The 21,006-nt window shown below is 48.1% G+C and overlaps 2 protein-coding genes across 4 annotated transcripts; one reads left to right on the top strand and one right to left on the bottom strand.

The window, feature by feature from the left end:
• The first annotated feature begins 53 nt into the window (after positions 1-53).
• On the top strand, positions 54-18,174 carry GALM (galactose mutarotase). 2 transcript variants are annotated; one of them, XM_074864227.1, is made up of 8 exons: positions 54-354; positions 840-994; positions 3,732-3,938; positions 5,380-5,461; positions 8,714-8,855; positions 8,950-9,124; positions 9,614-9,725; positions 17,993-18,174. In XM_074864227.1, exons 1-7 carry the CDS (start codon positions 159-161, stop codon positions 9,689-9,691), a joined length of 1,035 nt encoding a protein of 344 aa, XP_074720328.1. In that variant the 5' UTR covers positions 54-158; the 3' UTR covers positions 9,692-9,725; positions 17,993-18,174. The 2 variants fall into 2 exon arrangements, with proteins under 2 accessions (XP_074720328.1, XP_074720330.1); XM_074864229.1 differs by lacking the exon at positions 17,993-18,174 and adding an exon at positions 12,251-12,377.
• Positions 11,714-20,103, bottom strand: SRSF7 (serine and arginine rich splicing factor 7). 2 transcript variants are annotated; one of them, XM_074864230.1, is made up of 9 exons: positions 19,971-20,102; positions 19,452-19,632; positions 19,127-19,303; positions 18,169-18,243; positions 17,978-18,079; positions 17,580-17,633; positions 15,439-15,483; positions 14,806-14,841; positions 11,714-13,653 (listed from the first exon to the last, which is right to left on the bottom strand). In XM_074864230.1, the coding sequence occupies exons 1-9, from the start codon at positions 19,996-19,998 to the stop codon at positions 13,599-13,601; spliced, it is 753 nt and encodes a 250-aa protein (XP_074720331.1). In that variant the 5' UTR covers positions 19,999-20,102; the 3' UTR covers positions 11,714-13,598. The 2 variants fall into 2 exon arrangements, 1 of the variants encoding a protein (XP_074720331.1); XR_012628331.1 differs by having other exon boundaries at positions 13,606-13,653; positions 14,806-14,888; positions 19,971-20,103.
• Positions 20,104-21,006: the final 903 nt, after the last annotated feature.

Below are 21,006 nucleotides of genomic sequence, written 5' to 3'. Positions count from 1 at the left end.
CCTCCCAGGGCTGGAGGGCAACCATGTGATTTTTTAATGACTGCTCTCTAGGACTGTGTTTGCTCTGCTGCCGGCCACCATTGCTTCCTCCCGAGCGTCCTTCCGTGGCAGGGCCGCACCTCCTGCCAGCAGTGCCGGGGGTCAGGTTTTGGGGAGCAATGACAGAAGTGAAGAGAGAGATGTTCGGGCAGATGCCCCAGGAGGAAGGAGGAGGAGTGGTGGAGAAGTTCATCTTGAAGTCGGACAGCGTGAAAGTGGAGATTCTGTCCTTAGGATGCATAATCTCTGCTCTGGAGATGAAAGGCAGGGATGGGGAGTTTTCAGATGTTGTCCTAGGCTTTGACACTTTGGAAGGTGGGTCTAAATCTGTTTCTTTAAAAAAAAAAAAAATAATTTAAACCCAATCAGGCATTTTAACCAGTGTTTTCTGGTTTATTGTCACACTGCATGATCTGCTTCTAAGGGTCCCCTCCAAATCGTGGGCTGAATAAATACAACTCCTGCTACCTGTCCTGGGCTCAGTGGTGGGTGGGGAGTGGGGACACTGGTGGCTCCAGGTTGCAGTGTGCCCCTCTAATGGGGCAGCTCTGTGTCACACTTCGGCAGTGACAGAGGCCTTTTCTGCAAATCTGCAAAGAATACAAAATCCCATCAGGCTGTTTCAATCAAAGATGTGCATGACTAGCGAGCTGTGTGTCCTGTCAAACACCAGGACTGCAGTTAACTATTTAATACTGACAGGAAGCAGAGGGAGACATCTCTGAGTCTGTAAGCACACCTGGAGACCACCCATCCTGTCTCAATCCTTCTGTTTAACCATGTGCTGTTCTTCTGGCCAGGTTACATGAGGAAGCACCCCTTCTTTGGCGCTGTCGTGGGGCGTGTTGCCAACAGGATTGCAAAGGGGAGATTCATTGTGGATGGGAAGGAGTATCAGCTGTTCCTCAACAATGGGCCCAACAGCCTGCATGGAGGAGCCAGGGGATTTGACAAGGTGAAAATCAGGCTGGCAGATCCCAGTGTCCTCTGGCACACAGCCTCTGGGGTTGTGGCAAGAGGATATGTAGGGTTTTCTGGTGGTTATTGCATTGAATCAGCTCCCAAAAAGTGCTGTGAGTTCAGGAGACCCTGTGAGCTGCTGGGTTGGCTTGTTTTTGCCCTGGTGATTTAGGAGGATTCGCTTAGGTCATCCTTGGATGCCATGCAGAGGGTTGCTGTGCTTCCTCTGCGTTACTGCAGCCCTGAGGCCTTGTGAGCCCAGTTCTGACAGGGTTGTCCTGGGGTGAGGTGGGGCTCCTGCAGAGGATGCGGGACATGGCGGGACATGGGACGTGGCAGTGAGGACCCAGCCTCATGCATGATGAAGGCCAGCACACTGCCTCAGAGTGGGTGCTGTAGTTGTCCCAGTGCCCAAAGAAAGTTTCCTGGAGAACAGTGATCCATGCAGACTCATTTGCTCCTGCAGTTTCAAGGCTGTTACTTGCCCAGAGCTCCTCCCAGAATCAGAAGGTCCTAGGTTTGCAGAAACTGAGTATCATTGCTGCTTGCTTTCAACAGCACTCCCAAGTGAGCGGAGAGCAGGGTGGTGCTGCAGGTTCAGTGCGGTTATTGCATTATTATAATTTGGTGCTGCTTTCATCCCAGTAACAGCATACTCTGGGCTCTCACTCTGACTCACACCAGCTGGTAACTAGACCTGCAGAACACCCCAGCATCACTGTGTCCCCTCCTCAGCCCTTCCCTGTGACCTCCCAAGATAAAATAACCTTTCCTTGGCCCCAGGGCACTCAACCCTTCCTATCTTCAGCTGCTGCTGAAGTCCAGATACCATCTGTGTGCTACAAGTGCAGCAGAGCACATCCTGTCTTGAAAGCCTCACTGATACCCTGCTGATTGCATAGCAGGCTCAGAAGTCTCTGCTTTCCTGAAGCCTTGGACTTTGTCAGATCAAGTGCATTTGCAACCAGCAAGTAGCTGATCCACCACTTTCCCAGAGGAACACATGCGAATGTACTAGTTCAGCTGCTTTCCTGGGTTAATGTTTTGTTTTGTGAAAGCACATTCAGACTGATGGGGCAAAAGTCAGAGCGTCTAGAAAAAAGCTCGCTTCTGGGCAGCATAGTGTGAACTGGCATCAGATCAGGATCAAACGCTCCTCAGCAGCCTTAGAAAACTGGTTGCTGGGGTGATTTGGCTGTTGTACCCACAAGGAGGACAATTTGGTTTAAAGTTTCTTTATACACCCTGACCTGCTGTGAACTGGAGCTGAAAACATGCACTCCTTTGCAGAAGGGGGACATGATCTCTTCTCCTGCCTCTTCTCCTTGCTTGCTGAGGGCATGCCAACCTGGTGGGGACAAGGCAGCGACACCTCACAGACAAGCCTTTGTGTCTTCTGGCCCACAGGGCACGCTTGGGCACCTGCTCAAGACGCCCTCCAGCCAGGTAACAGTCACTGTGCAGAGACCTGTGGTCAGCCCTAACAAAAACAAGACATGCTGGCTATTGGCTGTGACTAACTTGGCCATCTTGTCAGGTTTTTTTGTGGTCTTGCAGACCTGGGTGTTGTGGTCAGTGCATGGTCTGATGACATGTGGTGGCAATATCTGACCACGTTGCTGGGGGACTTTAGAAAACAGCCCACTTAGCTTTAAAAAACAGTGATATCTGTATGCTTACTGGCCTTTAATAGCTTTTTCTTCAGAGAACTTAAATAGAAACTCATATATAAAATCAGTGTCTCACTGCAGTGGGAGCTGCAGTCAAACAGCACTCGGTGCAGGAGGACCTGCTCTGCAGCCTGGCTATCACATTTGGCACCCTCAGTTCCCGTGTTTGGTGAAATTGTTGGCTTTTGACAAGTGCCCTGAGATTGTGATCTCTGCACAGGACATGAAAGGGGTCATCTCAAAAGTGTTATCTGGCCCCTGCCCCTAGAACTGTCCTCTTTGATTGGACAGTAGATGCAAAGCTCCAGAGACTGGGCACCTTGCCTCTTGTCACACATCTGTCCTGCAAGGGGCTGAGATATCTGCTTAGTGTCAAGTCCATGGCCAGGATCAAACAGGATGTCTGGGCAGCTAAATTTACAACTTGCTTTGCTCACCAGCATGTTCAGCTCCAAGCAAAGTCCTGGTCTCTGGCAGGGGCAAGAAACGGAGAGGTCCCAGTTCTCTGATCTGCACTGCTGTGTGGATATATCTGACAATACATCTGGTACTATTTAACCCAACTCCAGCCCCTAAACAGGAGCTCCCAGTGTGTCCTAGAAGCCAGCCCTGAGTGAGGGAAGGGCTGCAGCTTGTTGAGGTGATGTTGTACACCAGGAGATCCATGGGAGGGGGAGTAAGTCCAGCTGCAGGGCAAAAATCATGGAGTAACACAGGCTTTGACAGACTCCCATTAGAGCAAACTGCCTTGTTTGTTTGGCTGTTCATTGGAAAACTTGTTTCCTGCTGCTGGCGCTGGCTGACCAAGAGCAGGCTGGTGCTTGTGTTTTCTTCCACTTCCCTTTTTCTTCTCCAACAAGGGGTTATTGGTTTTTAGTCCTTCATAGGGAGAAAAAGATTGTTTGGGCTTTATTTTTTCCTTCTAGGAGTAAGAGCAGGAAAGATGATTGAAAATCATCTTTTTGTCTCTGGGTTCTGGGGTTCAGCCCAGCCTGGGACAGGAGAGAAGAGCACCGTGTTTCCCATGACTGTCCCACCAACGACATGCTCTACTTCTTGCAGGTTCTGTGGAGCCCCCAGGTCCTCCCAAATGGCATCTGCTTCTTCCGGCTCAGCCCTGACGGTGAGGAAGGCTACCCGGGTGACCTCAAAGTCTGGGTGACCTACATGCTCACTGGTGGGGAGCTGGCCATCAACTATCGAGCCCAGACCAGCAAGGCGACACCCATCAGCCTGACAAACCATGCATACTTCAACCTTGCAGGGCAGGTAAGCACAGGGAGATGAACCCTGTGAGGGACACTGTGCAGGGAAAGAAAGCCTGGGGATGATCGATGGGATGATCCACGGGCTTCCCATGGGATCACTGGGACCAACATGATGGTCTGAGGACACAGCATGCTTCTGGGGACTCGGTGATGGGGGTTGTCTCTGTGCATCGTGGGCTGCATACAGCCTACGAGCTGAGGCAGGACTGAATCACATAGACCTCACCTGAGGATGCGTTATCCCAGTGTGTTGTGAACAGAGACATCCCATCATGAATATTAACTCTCCTTTTGTGTGTAATTGGGGAGTTTCAGTCTGTCCTGGTCCCTCGGGAAGATTACTGAGGAGGTGCAGAACTGGCATGCCCTAGTGATGGATTGGCATTTCTTAGCTGTCTCCTGTTAGCACTTTTGAGACAACGTGCTGAACCCTTGCATGGATGATGCAGCTGAGATCAGGGCCTGTAGTGCCAGCCAGAGTCAGCGCGGCACTGAAATACCCAGGGCAAAATGCAGAGGAGAAACCATGGAAAGGAGACATGAGGCTGCCAAGGTCGCAGAGTGGGGCAGTAGCAGTCTGCAGAGGGCTCCCACATACCAGTCCAGGTCCTGCCAACTAGATGGGCACTGTATTGCAGCTGCATTTTAGTCTCACCCTGTTTGTAACTGGGTTTGGAGGAAAACGATCTGGGAAATAAAATGTTGCTGGGCAGAGCAATAGGATGGGACAGTGCAGTCACACTTGGCTGGGAGAAAAAGACCCTTAAAAATGTTAGTGAGAGAATCCCAGCCCCTCCGTGCAGGAGGTCTGTGCAGGCTACTGCCCTAATAATGGCTCTGCAGTTGTTAGTTTACCCTCCATTTGTCCTCCCAGTGGTACAGGAATATCAACATCTACAGCACGTAACTCAGGCATGTTTCCAGGGGAATGGGAGACCTTTGGCAATGAAATTGATGCTCAGATTAGACAGTGATGTGCAGGCTCAGCTTTGATCCTGCTCCTCTTCCAGCCCAACAGGTTCCCTACCAGCATCCCTGAGGCTGTGGGAGAGGAAGAGGAGTGCAACCCCCCACGCTGCAGGAGATGAAGTAGGAGGATGGGTTGCACTTCCCCACATTTGCTTCCCCTTTCACCTGCTGCTGTGTGCTCAGCAACCAGCAGATCTAGTTGATCTGCAGAGTGGTAGTGCCTGGTGTGGTACAAGTTCAGACTGATAGTCTCAGCCCTGCAGGATTTACAGCTCCTAGGTCGCATGCAGGTTTTTGCCTGTGCTGGTACCTTTGTCCTGTGCCCAGTGTCGAGGTGGGGTGACAGCCAGGAGGTCCCCCAGGCACCGCAGGTGTCGCACCACTGCAGGCAGTCACTTCCCAGGTGTGCTTAGGGCTGCTTGAATGGGGGAAGAGCTGCAGCAGGAATCCCAGTATTTCCTATTCTCCTGCAGGGCTCACGGGATATCTACGACCACGAGATTTCTATTGAAGCAGATTCCTACCTGCCTGTGGATGACACCAAGATCCCCACTGGTGGGTGGTGCAACACTTGCAGCACACGGCGGGGATGGTTTTACAGACGGGTGTTTGTGGGTATTGGGAACAGCACTGCCCGGCATGGGGACACAGCAGGGCCCAGGGGACCCCAGGCACAGCAGGGCCCTCAACCAGTGGCACCCTGGAGAGGGGGTGCGGGCAGGAGCAGCAGGAAATGGGGCCAGAGGCAAGTGGGAAGTGAGGCTGCAATGGGGGTCCAAGGGGCCTGTCCAGGACACAAGCTACCTGTGACACAGGACCAAAGCATGTCCCTCCAGACCTGTTTGGCCAGCATTTCCCTGCAGGCCAATCCACTGTCCCCAGGGCCAGTGGGGCCATCAGAGAGGGTCACACAGCACTTTGAGAGCTGGGATTGGCCTGGGGTTTGGCTGCTTTGCTTCCTCTAGCAGTGTTTGGCTTTATCATACTTCTCTACTGGGATTTTCCATGTGATGTCAAGGTCTTACTTCCACAGATCTTATTTCCATAAGATCAGCCCATGCTCAAAGTCTACAGAAAGCAGAATTCGTTTCTTAAGCCTCAGTGAAATGTGGGAGATGCAAGCAGCATGCTCCAGGCACAGGGCTGCTGTCAATAAATGTGATGACACACCAGGACATGCTCAGACTCCCTGATCTGGAGGGCAGCTCCCAGACCCAGTACTTATCTCTAGGGCTGCTGGGATCCCTGGTGCTCAGGAGCCCAGCACTGTCCTTCCCTGCAAGAGCATCAGTCTTCTCATTGGGACAGGAGAGCTGGCACTACTGCTGGAAGGCTGAAGACCAAAACCCACACTTTTCTTTCCTGTGGCTAAAAGAGGAAGGCCAGTTGAGGAAAACAGTATGTTTTTCATGCTAAGCAAGTTAATTAAACAAAGGTGGTATTGCTGCTGTCACCAGCCTCAGCACAGAGAAGTGAGCTGGCAGCCTCTTGCACCCAGTCTTGATTCATGGGGTAAAAAGGAGAAAACAGTTTTCTTTCTTTTCCCTCCATCACTTCTACTCTGTTTCTCCCCATAAATGACTGAGCCACTAAGTTAAATAATCTGAACACATGCACTCAGGGGTGGTCCTGCTGCTAACAAGGGGGCACCTTGCTTTGGGTGGCTTGACTTCAGCCATCCCACCGCACTGCTCCAACACCCACTTTTCATTTAGCGTAAGTGACTGTGCTGAGTTGTGGTAAGAGTTGATCTAATCTCAAAATAAATCCAAGTTTCATTGTTTTTAAGAATGAAAAGCATTATTAAAAAAAAAAAAAAAAAAAAGCTGTATTTGGCTTAATTTTTGAAAAATGTAAAATAGATTAAAATAATCAAAAAAGCAGACTTCTAGATTTGCTCCTAGATGATGGCTTTTCATCCAGCCTGACTGGCTTAGAGAAATGGAGGCTGTTGGAGCAGAGATGCTGAGCCATGGCAGGTGAGAGTGCTGCGCTGTGCTGGACGTCTCCGGAGAACAGAGTAGTGACCGGACCACTGAGCAGCCAGTCTGAGGCAGAAATGCTGGGAAGGCTCCTGAGTGTAGCTAGCATCAATGGAAGAGAAACTGGGTGTGGGGTGGCATGTGTGCCCGAGGGCTGCATGAGCCCGCAGGGAGATTTTTGCTAAGCATGGGCTCTGCTGGAAATGGCAGGGCTTGTTTCCCTGATGCACTTGCAGGCCTGCTTTGCTGACTGCACCTTCTGACTTCGGGAGGGAGAGGAAGAGTGTCTTTAAAAAGAAAAAAAAAAAAACAAGAAAGCTTTTTAGCTCGGGTGTCTGCTAAAACCAAACTTAAGTCTGTGTTTGTGAACCAAAATAACTGTGCATGCATGCATCGGCTTGCACCTGGAGAAGTGGGTCTCGCAGTCCCAGCAGCTTTTGCTCAGCTTGGTGTGTCATGCTAGGGCTCAAGCCAGGGAAGAACCCACTGCCCTGCTTCTCCCCACTGCTTTCACCATGGAGCTGTTTCACATCTCAGTTGTGGCTGGCTCGCTGCCCCTGCTTTTTGCAGTTCCCTCTTGGTGTTTTGGGTAAATGTAGCCTTTGAAGCTGATAAAACTGTGTATAAGTCTTAGCCCTGGGGTGAAGACAAGATTTGTGCAACTATTAAAGACAGAGCCCTTGCATGCAATGGCTGCTGTATTTTATGTAAGTGCCTAAATTCAAAATGGTTTATTCTTTTTTCAAGGTGTTTTTCCACCCACAGCTGAATTCAGTAAATGTGCTCCTTTTAGATAGGATCAGAAGCCACGGAAATGTGCTGTTTGTTAGGTAGAAACTGATGTTTCTCTACTTTTGCAGAGCAGAACTGGTGCAGAGTAGTAGCCGAGCTGGGCACGTGGCTGCAGCGAGCAGAGCACAGTGCGTGGGGCCAGCAGCAGGGCTGGGATGCCTGTGCTTGCCATCCCCAACACTAGCAGCTGCCTGCTGACCTTGGAAACCTCGCCCTTTAGAGAAGGGTAGAAAAGTGTGACTTTAGGGGAAAATCCCCTCCCCTGCCCTTCCTCTTCCACCTCCCCCATGCAAAATCCCTTGCCTTTAGGTTGGGATGGCTGTGTTTTGCACTGTGTTTAGTGTGTCTTAGGGTTGTTCTCACTGCAAGAGCTTTATCATAGGATGCTGTGTCCCCAGATCAGGCCTAAAAAAAGACTTGAGAGAAAATGCTGGGTTTGTGGTCTTAAACCTTTCACTGAGGCAGGAGGGGACTGGTCCCAGAATATAGCCCATATTCACCATCCTGGCAGGTTGGCCACATTCTTGGCCACCTCATGGATGTTTGTTTAGAAATCTGGGAGGATTCATTTATTTAGAGAGAGAATATATGTATATAAGTCTGTGCTGGGTTTGTGTGTGTGACAGGGGGTTTTGGTAGCATATACATTTATTTATATAAACATATAAATATATAAAAATATTAATACCTAGTAAGTTTGGGGTTTATATAAATTAGCTTGTATAGTTACATATGCAAGTCTCCCCTCTTGTTTTCTGGCTCCTTGGCTTTGCTTTGTCCCAGCTAAGCCCAGCAGTGTCCCCAAGGGCTGCCATCTCTTCTGGGGAACAAGGTGGTGAAGTCCCATCCTGAGTCATAGTGGCTACAAGGCAAGCTTGCTCAAAGCAGGGCACCACAACGAGACAAAGATCACAAATGGCTTAAAACCCTCAGCTCACCAAAACGAAGAATCTCAACCCTGCGCAGAGACCAGCACTGCAGGTGTTTGCCAGCATGTGGGTGAGTGGCTGACACTGCTCTTCTCCTTGCCCAGGGGAGGTGGCCGCTGTGCAGGGCACTGGCTTTGATCTTCGGCAGCCCGTGTTGCTGGGGAAGCACTTGCAGAAGTTTCACCTGGATGGCTTCGACCACAACTTCTGCCTGCAGCAGGCAGAGGCTCGACGCCTCGTGGCCAGGTAGGTTGGGACCCTGGCAGGGGTCTCTCACCCCTGGAGCTGTGGGGTGCCCTTTTGACCAGCCCCTTGGCATCTTCCACCACATTCTCCCCAGGGCTCACCACCCACCCACCGGCAGGACCATGGAAGTTCACAGCACCCAGCCTGGCATCCAGTTTTACACCGGCAATAACCTGGATGGTTCCCTGAAGGGCAAAGGCGCTGTCACGTACCCCAGGCACTCAGCTTTCTGCCTGGAAACCCAGAACTGGCCTGATGCTGTCAACAAGGTGAACCGGCCCCCCCACCCCTGGGAGCTGCTCGGGTCCTGTGGCAGGGGACCATGCCACCAACACCACCTGTGTCTCTGGGGTGATAAATATATGAACAGAGTCTGTTTGGCAAGGGGACACTTTGTAGACACCAGAACTGAGGCAGGCACGGGTCACAGCATCCTGCAGCATTAGGCAGGGGTCAGCCAGCGCAGTGGGGACTGGCCCTGCACAGCCCAGATTCCTAAGGGTTCGAGATCTAGAGCAGAAAACCCCACCGGGGTCTTGCCACGTCCTCTCCTTTGGACCTGAATTCAACCAGGGGGAGGACTCGCCCACTCAGCCAGCTGGCAAGTAACAGGCAGTTACTTGTGCCGCTGGAAGTGCCTGGGGGAGCCATGGGATGCCACCCCAGAAAGGCTGAGGGGTTGCGGCCGTGCCCTTCTGACCCGTTCTGGTCCTATGGTGTGCGCTCGCAATAACTGACTTGCTGCTGCCTCTCCCCAGCCCCACTTCCCCAACACCATACTCTGGCCAGATGAGGAATACAACCACACCACATGGCTTGTGTTCAGCGCTGCTTAAGGAAAGGGGATGCTGACTCCTATCACCAAGAGGGGTAAGTCCTTTTAGCAGGTTAGCCAGAAATCCTGGCGTTTTCAAACTACCCTGGGTGGTGCATCCCACTTGGGAACTTTTATCCTCCTCTGTGGTTTTCACTGTGGTTTCTGCTGGCTTTAACTCCTGTCACCATCTCTGCTGCTATCTGGACTCCACAAAGCCTCTGTCCAGCCTCACCCTGGGCATTAGGTTTTGTTTTGCAGGAAAAATGCACTGAAAACACCTTGCTTAGGGACATGCTGCAGCTCAAACTACAGCGGGGGAGTATCTGGTAATACTCATGTGGAGCACGTGGGAATGCTGATAAAGTTGTGGTTGTTCGTTACAACATCAGCTACCCCAGCAAAATGCTCTGAGCTGTGCTGGTTGCTGCTCTCTCCCCACCACTAACCTTCCCCCCAGCTTGGTGTGAGCTCATCAAAGGGTGCCCTGCCCTTCCCATGCTGGGCAACAGGGCAGCCCCCACGGACAGAGCCACCAGGCCTGACAGCAGCATCACAGAATCACAGAATCACCTAGGTTGGAAAGGACCCTGAAGATCATCTAGTCCAACCGTTAACCTAGCACTGACAGTTCCCAACTACACCATATCCCTCAGCACTATGTCGACCCGACTCTTAAACACCTCCAGGGATGGGGACTCCACCACCTCCCTGGGCAGCCCATTCCAACGCCTAACAACCCGTTCTGTAAAGAAATGCTTCCTAATATCCAGTCTAAACCTTCCCTGGTGCAACTTGAGGCCATTACCTCTTGTCCTATCACTTATTACTTGGTTAAAGAGACTCATCCCCAGCTCTCTGCAACCTCCTTCCAGGTGGTTGTAGAGGGTGATGAGGTCTCCCCTCAGCCTCCTCTTCTCCAGACTAAACAACCCCAGTTCCCTCAGCCGCTCCTCGTACGACATGTGCTCCATCCAGACCCTGCACCAGCTTCGTTGCCCTTCTTTGGACACGACATCACAACAGCACAGGCACACCATGGTCATGCGTAACAGCTTTGAGGAGGGTGGTGTGCTGGGATTATCCCAGCTGGCCACCCTGGCTCCTCTGGCTTAACTCCTGTTTTGAAGCCAGCAGCGATAGCTATGCCTTGGCTGCTGAAGTGAAGCAGGTGCATCCATCTTACTCCTGAATGTACAACTGCAGGAGGAAAACCATCATCTTAACATTGTTTTTCCACATGAAATATGTATCATTCCAAAAACCCTGTAACAGGAGCCTGTCTGATAAAAACCTCATTTCTGAGATTTCATAAAAAATTGGCACAAGCCACAGGGCTGGCAGTGCCATCATATTAGGGAGCTGGCAGCCTCCTCCCAAGGGACACAAGGTTAGCCAGCCCTTGGGCCAGGCACCCCATGGGGGGCACCACAGCCTGACTTCCCCCTGCTCCTGTCACACTGGTGCCGAAGGGGCTCTGCACAAGCCCTGTCTCCCTCTGGCAGACTGTGGCCAGGACCAGCAGCACTCCAGCGCGCCTCCAGGCCCCAGCAGAAGTGCCTGGCCGTTGGGCTCGCAGACATGGCAGACCTGTCAGGATCAGTTCTGCCACCCTGACCCCCCAAAAGGAGCGCCCCAATACTCTCCTGCGATGCCCCGAGTGCGCAGACATGGTGGTCACACGTTGCGCAGCTGCAGTTCATCCAGTGGAAGGGCTGGTGTGGCTCGGAGAATAAAACCCTGCGGATCCAAGCTCAGGAAATGCCCGGTTGCAATCCAGCCTGCTCCAGGGACGACTGGAGCCAAGGGAGACAGCACAGCCACCCGCAGTTTTGGTCACCGCAGCTGCACAGAAGTGTGACTGTGCTGGCTGGCTGGCTGTCCATAGTGGCCACAGCCACGGGCAGGGCCACCCCTGCCCCAGCACAGCCCCCGCCTTCTTGCTCAGGTTCTCACTGCTAAGCCTGGCTTTGGAGAAACCCCAGGCTCCTCCTGTCTTCCAGAGTCTCCAGGTACTGAAAAACAGGTACCAGTACAGCCGTCGTGTTAGTCTGCAGGTTTATTGTGGAGTAGGTTTGCCTTAGTACAGAAGAAAAAAAAGCTGATCAAATTCCAGAGCAGCGGCATATGTGTGCCTCTCACCAGATGTGCTAGAAACCGGGCAGGCAACATACAACCAAGAAATATTCCAAACACAAGTCACAGGCTTTGGGCATTTCTGCTAAATCACTGCAGGGCAACATTTGTGTCACTCCCGCCCTGCTCTTCCATTGCGGCAATGGTGGAATTTCATGAATATTGTCTGAATATTGATCCCTGCACCTGGCAGATCAAACACTCATCCCGACCACTGAACACCCCAGGAGTGTCCAGAGACCAAGCACCACAACAGTTAGGACGAGGCATAAAGGTCAGACAATGCTGCAGCATGACAGTACATTCAAAATCTGCACTATTTACTGAAAAAGCTCCATGAAGTCATCGTTAGGAGGAAACCCATTTTTTGAAAATTGTGGGTTTGAAAATCATGGGTTACCCATGGTGTGACCAAAATTAATCTTGCAATTCTTTTTCATTTAAGATGCTCTGCTGTGGTTCACACATTTGGAAGCAACCTGCCATGACAGATTTCACAAGAAGCCTGAACAGACCTCACTCTCCATTTCAGTGCTTGTTTACTGCCAAAACTGGCCTTTATTTCTGCTAGATATCCCACCACAGTAAAAAAAGGTTTGCTTTTTTCCCCCCTCTGCCTTGTTTGTTCACAGTCTAACACTGTTTCCAGTCTTTTGCTGTGATCTGTGTCAACAAAGTGCCTTATGCAATTCTTGACTACAGAATGAGGACAAACACAGAATTTGACATACCTATGCACAAATAATTAATCCTGCAGGTGTGCAGTTGCTGTAAGAAATTAGCTTAATTTAACAAAATAGTCTCCAGGCTCTGGGCTGCATACCAATTTCTGTGAAACAGGTTAGAATTCCTGAGGTCAGCCATGAGAATCTTTCATTTTAAGGAAGAAAGTCTGAGTGAGCTGAAGAAAGACTAGGAACAGCTTTCTTTTGCCTCTCAAACACATTTTCCTAAGGTCCTTCAGGAAGTAGGGTCAGAAGACCTTGCATCTTCCCTCAAAAAAGGAAAACATGTCTTGAGACATTTTAAGTTTTCTTTATCTTAATAGCCTAAAGAACTAAAAAATGCAACAAGCGAAAGTAGCAATCGTCAAGTTATTAATGATTTCTGTTACATTTAGAGGTTTCTGCAGATGTTATTTGTTTAAAAGATGTCAGTGTTTTGAATAAAAGCTCATCCTTCAATTTTTGGGCATCTGGTATCACAACTAGTCAAGCACCAGAGAGTAAGTTTTGCAGAATAATTAGATCAGAGAGAAAAATGAATGCCCAGTAAATATCATAAAGGAATAAAAAGGGCTTATGCAAATTTTTAGCCATCTGCAGACAAAGATGGATTTTAAATTCCATTTCAAAGAAAGCAGAAACTGATCCTTTCACTGAAGACCATTCAACAAAGAATGTGAAAAGTGACTAGTTTGAGAAGACACTGATATTAGTCATTCCCATTTTAGACATTTTTCATCCACATTACATGGCACACAGCTAAACTTACCCAAATGTTAACAGAAGCAGCAGGGTTACTACAGAGAAGTTTTAGTTAAAAATACACATTTTATTTCAATGTGCCAATAAAAAAAGTCCCACATTTTCATATCACGGGAAGTTAATTCATACAATAAAAAGAGACCTGTGCTAGTCTATTGGTGTGACTAACTCAGAAGACCCAGATCATGCCAAATTTTAGCTGATATACTCTTCTATCTACATTCTTACATTTACAAAGACACCACAAAATCCCTTATAATAATGTAAGCAAAATAACTTTCTTCCTAAAAGATTAGCTTCATAACTTTAATCCATTCTTTCAGGACTTGCACTTCTTTGAGGGCTTCCTGATGGTGAATGACTGAAAGGAAAAGAAACCACAGTTTACATTTCAGTAGTCATTTGAGATTCACAAATACAGGAAAAAGCAATGGCAGGATACCTAGACTACTCCAGCACCCTTTAAGCACTGTTTTTTAATAACCAGTCACTACTGACAAAATTAACAGGTTGATGATTTAATGTTAGAGATAATACACGTATTTTATTCTTTTTACTTTCACATCTTTTCATTTCTCTAGTTATTTTTACAATACAATTTAAATGTGATAATTGTGAAGTCATCTAAAGGGTACTACTAATAGCAACCTTCATGGAGGCAGGATACTTCTTCACTGTTCCAACAGAGCAGCTTGTCAAAACCTATTACGGTGATCACTCAGCATTTACGGGCATTTATTCAAGTCCCTTGTGGTTGTTTGTGAGGTTAGACTACATGCAGCCACATTTTTAAATGAAGCAAATCTAAGTGTAGAAGTTCTCTAACTATTAAAAAAACCCTCAAAACCCACCCAAAAAAACCTTGCAGGGCAGAAATATCACCAAGGCAAGGGACACATTGTGGCAGATCTGCAGCTATTCTTACTAGGATATATCCCCTCTCTGCAAATCCAACTCTGAAGTTGTAAAAATGAACTATTAAAGAATTCAAACGGGTGAAAAAAATTATGCTGAGTCTGTCACTACATATATATGCATACACACAGAGAGACAGTTATTTACCAACTTACTGGGAAAAAAAAAATAATGAGTAACATCAATAAAAATAACAGGCTCGATCTTCCATTCTGACTGCTAAGCCAGGTTACTCCACTCTCCCTTCCCCAATCTCACTGCAGCTTTTAATGAGACTCAAAGCTGATGCCCACAGTTATTCTGTGCTTTAAGCTCACCAGCAGAAAGTCTCTGTGTAATAAAACCATTAGTGAACTGAAATGAACACAGGCAAGATGTAACACCGCTATGTAACCAGTATCCTGAGGAATTATGACCACATATATATTATCATATATAAAACCACAATCACAGCATTATTGCTGTCGAAGAGATCTTGGCAAAATACCTTTCCAGTATTTTCCTACAAGCAGCAGTCAAACTCCTCAGCAGAGATCGCTGCAGATACTAAAATGCCAGCTCTACAGAGTCTATATTATTAGTAGGGAGATCAACATACCTTCTCTTTGGAGATGGTGATCGGGACTTTGACTGACTGTCAAAACAGAATTATCATCAATGCAGCTTAAAGGTCAACTGGAACTTTCACATTCAAAAAATAAACATCTTAGCAACAGAATTATTATGGGAATCTAGCCAGAAGCTCTTTATAATGACAAAGTTTTCAAATCAACTTTTACTCTGACGGGGATTCTCAATTCATTTAGCGAGGGGGTTAATTTTAAGCAACTGTCTTCAGTAGACAAAACAGGAAAACAGGGGATAGTACTGAGGTGAAGCTTTGAGAAAAGAAACATCATCACAGATTTCTGCTGTTTTATCAACAGCATTAATAAAGTTGAAGCCCTTTATCTAATGGACATAAAAATCTAACAGAACAGAGCACAAAGACACAAAAAAAAAAATCAGTACTATGTTGGAAACTGAAATAGTTAATGAAAACAAAGAGATGGGTAAGGAACATAGTGCAAATAGCTGCAGAGGAAATTTTATAATCTCAGTCATATCGCAAACAGGTTAGCTGGGCACCAATGTTTGGGGGATTTTTTTCTAAAGGACCAGGCTCTGTTAATCATGCAAACCTACTACTGAATTCTAGATACCACTGCAGGCTTTATCTCTATATGCTTACCTCTTAGCCAGTGAGCCAGATTTTGATCTGCCATGAGACCTAGACCTGTAACAAGAAAAAAGACAGCTCAGCAGGGAAGCCGGTAGCATGCATGCTCCTGCATTTGAGGCAGCAAGATTCACACTAAATGTATAAAAACTGTCATGTTGAACAGAGAGAATCCTCTAAGTTTCAAGGACTTCTCCTGCTAAATTTCAGAAGAAAGCTTTTTAAATGGATGCTGCACATATTGCTCTGTACTTTGGTCCTTCGCTGATGACTGGTGTTTGCTGATGCAGGTGGCAAGAATATATGAACAACCCAAATCCTGACCAGTATTTTCACAAAGCTAATAAAAAGCTGTGCTCTAAACTTGCAAGTTTTATTAGGCTTGAGTGATATCTACCACTATAGTTGAAACTGGCTGCAGGCAGCATGCTCCTACAAATACCTCCTCCTCAGGGCACTTCATCTTTATGCACTTGCTTTAAATCTGTCCTAACTTAACCCTTGTGAAAATCAGTCTTTGAGATAAGGCTGCTGAACCATAAGAATACTAATACCGCCTAAAACAATAACTGAAATGTTTAGGTTCCCAAAGGAAGCGTTGTACTTTCAACATCCAAGTCTTTCCACACAACATCTTCCAAATATGCACTTTGATGCTGTCAAACCAGCAAACATCATGTAATACTTATTCAGCCTGTCTGCCGGTCTCTGGGTGCTATGCATCACTTTGATTCTTCTGTAAAGAAACCATCTTTCAATTGCCTTGTGGAATTTTAGCAGTGACTTCATTAGAGTTAAGCACCAGTATTCTGCCACTTCTCTGTACTTGTATGTCTGACTTTGCCTCAGTCACTTAATCTCTACTTACAATGAAAGATGTCACATAGTAGAGTCTAGAAATTTCACTAAAAGCATCTTTTAGACTGCAGAAAAACATCTTGGTACTAAAAGAAAACAAAGGTGGTAAAATCAAGATGTTTTTCTCTTTGAAGGTCTGTTGACTGTAGCTGTTTTCTCTCATCACTGACACTGAACAGTGATTAAGTCATGTTGTAACAACTGGTATTAAGACTCAACATATTTTCGCAACAGGTAGAGAAAGTGTACCTGATCAGTGAAAGGCATTGCTCTACTGCCTCAGGGAATTTCCCTCTGTTGTTGCTAGCTTCTGAACCCACTTCTGTGAGTTTCTGCTCTTAACTAAATCATCTTCTGGTCTTCACCTTTTCATTTCCTAAAATCTCCTGTCATTCCTTGCTGTTCCACTCTCAGAAAATGCCACCACCACCTTTCAGCACTGTATCTCCCATCTTCAGCTGCAGACTTTTCCATTCACTCCCTCAGCTAAAGCTTCCTTTTATTTTTTTGTGTTTCTTCGTGGTTGACTATTACATTATTTATTTCAAAGAGCAACATCAAACCAGAACAGCAGCCCAGGAACGGGCTGGGTCATGAGCAGTACCATCTCCTTCAGAGCAGAACTTCAATTTACTCTTGTTCTATGACAGCTCGTTGAGGACATCCAGTCAACTTATGTCAGCCATGCTGCCTGGACAAGGTTGCACAAGGCACAGGCTGCATTCACTTGCATAGCATCCTGTGTTCCTTTAAAATTTGATCATCACTCTTATGGCACATTTGTTGGTACAAAATAATTCTGACAGGTGTTTATCTCAAATTTAATTCAGCTCCTGCAGACTCACACTTTGTTATTCAACAGAGCCGGAAACAGCTGTAACACTCATGGCATTAGCAAGCCCTTCATGACTTGCCTGGCTATATGCATTAATGCTTTAACACACTTCCAGAAGGGCACCCTGATTTCTCTGACAAAAAATGGGAAGAATCCACAATCTCATGTGTTCTACACAAAGAAAAAAACTTTTCAGATTCATTCTAAATTTGTTGGCTATGTTAGCTATTAATGCAGCCTGATCAAAACAGGTATTTGTGATGACTACTGGGACCTGGATATCACTGATATGTAAAACAATAGAAAGAACAATCTTCTGCACTGCTTTTTAAAATTACAGACCCCTAAGTTAGCAGAGAGAAAACACAGCTTTTTCTGAAATGCTAACAGCTGTTAGAAAGCCCAAACAGACTTTTAATCAACTTCTACTGAATATCTGCAGTCATGGAAGAGATCTTACCTGCTTCGGGGCCATGTAACAGATCTGGATCTAGATCTGGATCTTGATCTAGACCTGAAATAAAAAATTAAGACAAATTAAAACAAAATCTAAGAAGTCAACTCAACCAGAAGTGATGACAATTACAGCACTAGTTAGATTAATGTCTACACGTTGAAATTAAAACCTCTGTGATCATTAGATGTTTTAGACATCAAAATTCACCATCAGATATACAGCTGTGTAAGGTCTCAAAACTAATCGTATTACCATGCTGTAAATTCAACTAGAAACTTTTTAAAGCATGCTAAAGTCTGACTTCTAGGGATCAACACCTTTTGAGGTCTGCTATCCAATACCTTTTTGAATCCCTTAACAAAAACAAAGCACACAACCTGTTAAAAATGACTACTAATTACCTTGATCTCTTCAAGGAACCCGATCGGGACCGGCGGGGAGACACAGACCTAGACCTACGAGGAGAAACGGACCTAGACCTACGATAGGAAGCTGACCTGGACCTGCAAAAAAGCCAATTAAAGAATTATGCAAGTGTAGCGTTTTCTAAGCAAAAGAAGCAAATAGGAATAAAACACAAACTTAAGCACACCTCCTACCACGACTCCGACTGCGTGACCGAGAATACCTTCTTCCTCGGGACCTTGAGCGGGATCTAGACCGGGACCTGGTTTTAGGTTAGAGAAAACAGGTATCAGGAAACAGCTGCAGCACTTGCTGCATGTGAAACCCTGCTGAAGTCAAAACTGATTTCAGACAACTAAATAACTAGCATCTGTCAGTTGGAAAAAATCTCTGGGCCTACTTGTCTTGAGCATTTTACTACCTAGAAAAATGTTAAAAGCTGAATACATTGCAGAATTACATTAGAATAGAAAACACTGTAATGCGTATTTAAAATAAACCTTGCAAGTTTGCAGGTCGACCCTCTTTGGCCCAAGGTCTAGCAGATCTAGACGATCTAGAAGTATCTATAGCCGATCGCTGCATCTAGGTGTTCTCTTCAATCTAACGACGATCAAACTGACAGCCCAATGAGCCAGGGTGAGGCTTGATTGACGCAAGAAGATTTTTCTAGGTGGGAATGTGGTCAATCTGGTGTTCCTCTTTCTAAACCGGAGGGGGGCCCCAATTGAAAGCCAAATTTACTGTTACGGCGATCACCGTCTCAAATTTTCTGCCCTTAAAGAATAAGGTGAAGCTACGTGTAGATGGCTCGAGGGGATCTGGCCTCTTATGCTGATCACCTCAAGGTCTAGGAGGATCTTAAGTGTCGGATTTGCAAGGCGCCTCAGCATGAAATCTTAAGGCTCGTGACATTCTGAATCAAGGCGACTGACTCAAACGAAGAAACCTGAAAGGTTTTGACCAGGTTGATTATTAAGATATTAACATTTGATAGAAATAGCAACAAATTGTAATATACACCTATACATTTATTCTAGTGTTAAAGTTTAAAGAAAACTAGCGTAACATTCTGTTCTTTGCTAACAAGAGCTACACAAAAGTGAACTGGTGAAGCAACCCAGCCGTTCTGGCCTCACACGTACCTGCTCCTCCTTCGGCGACTATAGCGGTGACAATCATAAGCATAGTGGCCTTTCTCACCACATTCATAGCATCTGTCATTGGGGTCAAAGGGGCGCCGTGCAGGAGGCCTGTCGTAACGGGAGCGACGAGGCATCCCTGTCGACACTTCCACTCTAACCCTGGAGCCACATATCACCCTGCAACAAACAAGTCCATGATGGCTCTAAATTAATCATTACTGATTACAGCAGAACTACAAAAAGAAGAAGCAGAGAGAACACGCAGATTCTCTCCCTGGTCTTAAAACCAGCTGTAGCTCCTCAACCATCTGAAAAGCACACGTACTTCCCATCAAGTCCACGGACAGCATCTTCAGCATCCCTCGGGTCTTCAAACTCCACGAAGGCAAAGCCCGGCGGATTCCTCGCGATCCACACGGTTCTCAGGGGGCCGTAGTAGCTGAAGGCTCTCTCCAGCTCGCCTTTGCCCGCGCCCGTGCCCAGGTTCCCCACGTACACCTTGGTCTCTGCCGGAAGCGAAGCCGGTGTCAGAGCCAAAGCAAGAGCGGGCTCAAGCGGCGCGCAGAACCCGCGACTCCGCCCCGCCCCCCTCGGGCGCCGCCATCTTGTTTGCGCGGCCCGCTCCCGCCTTCACCACGAGCGGCGGCACGCGCGGGCGCGCCCCCTCCCCCCACGGCCGCTTATGCAAAATGGCGGCGGCGACAACGGCAGGAACGGCCGCCTCACCTTCCATTCCGCCTCCCCGGCCGCTCCGCTCCCCGCGGTGATCACCCCTTCCCGCAGACCTCCCTCACCCTCCTCTCCGCGCAGCCATCCGCCGCTCGCGACGCCCTCGGGAACTCACCGCCTCCATAACGGCCGTAACGCGACATCCTCACAGCTCCACCAACCACCTCGCCGAGCGCACGCGCTACCACCCGCGCCTGCCCCCTGCCCTCCTCTCTCTCCACCCCCAGGCGTTGCGGGGCGGCGGCGCGCATGCGCGCGGGGGCGGTGGCGGCGCTCGCCAGGGCGGGCAGCGGGGCGTCGGTCGCCACGGCGACGGCGCGGCCGACGGCGCCTGAGGGGGACGGAGGCGGCGCTTGGGTGGGCTCCCGCGCCCTTCGCGGCTTCGGTGGTCGCCCGGTAACTGCTGCGCCTCCGGGGAGAGCTCCCGGCAGCGGCGGGGCCCCGTGGTGAGCGGACGGGATCGCGGCGGGAAGCCGCCACCGGAGGGGAGGTCGGCGGTGCCCTGAGAAGCGCGGCTCCTCTGTGCCTGCTGCCGCCGCCGCCGGGTCGGAGGGAAGCGCTTCAGGCCTGTGCCCATCCTCCCGACAGGGCGCTGTAGTTCTGGGGAAGCGGTGCAGCAATACCAGCAGAGCCACTCTTAACGGAAAAGCGGCTTGTGTCGCCTGAATCGCGTATTTACGGCTTGATCTGCACCAGGAGCTTCCACTAGTACAGTTACTTGAGTTGGGAGAGTTGCACCTCTTTGTGCCCGTGCTTAAGGTTAAATTTATGGTGGGAGAGCTCTAGTAGCTGCCCACAATATTGACCTGTATTTATAAGATATGTCTGAGATGACAGGATAAAAAAATACTTGGGGGTTTTGTGGTTCAGAACAACTAAACTGGCAACAGTGGAGAAAAAAAAAAAAAATCAGTAGGGACCAAAACTAGCAAGAATTAAAACTGAAGATGTTTGGAGTATTTTGCTCAAAAGGAACTTTGCACAAGCCACCCTCCAGTCTGTGATCCAGAAGGGGACCAGTTAGGAAGCTATTTAGACTGTAAACAACTGTGTTATGCATATAAATATACAAAACCACATCCCTTCTTTCCACCACTTTTATTTCAAACAAGATTTCCCATTGTGTTGCTTGCTCTTATAGTGAAAACAGA

The sequence above is a fragment of the Strix uralensis genome, chromosome 3, assembly GCF_047716275.1.
Source record: "Strix uralensis isolate ZFMK-TIS-50842 chromosome 3, bStrUra1, whole genome shotgun sequence".
Taxonomy (NCBI): domain Eukaryota; kingdom Metazoa; phylum Chordata; class Aves; order Strigiformes; family Strigidae; genus Strix; species Strix uralensis.
This window is presented reverse-complemented; position numbering and strand designations above follow the sequence as displayed.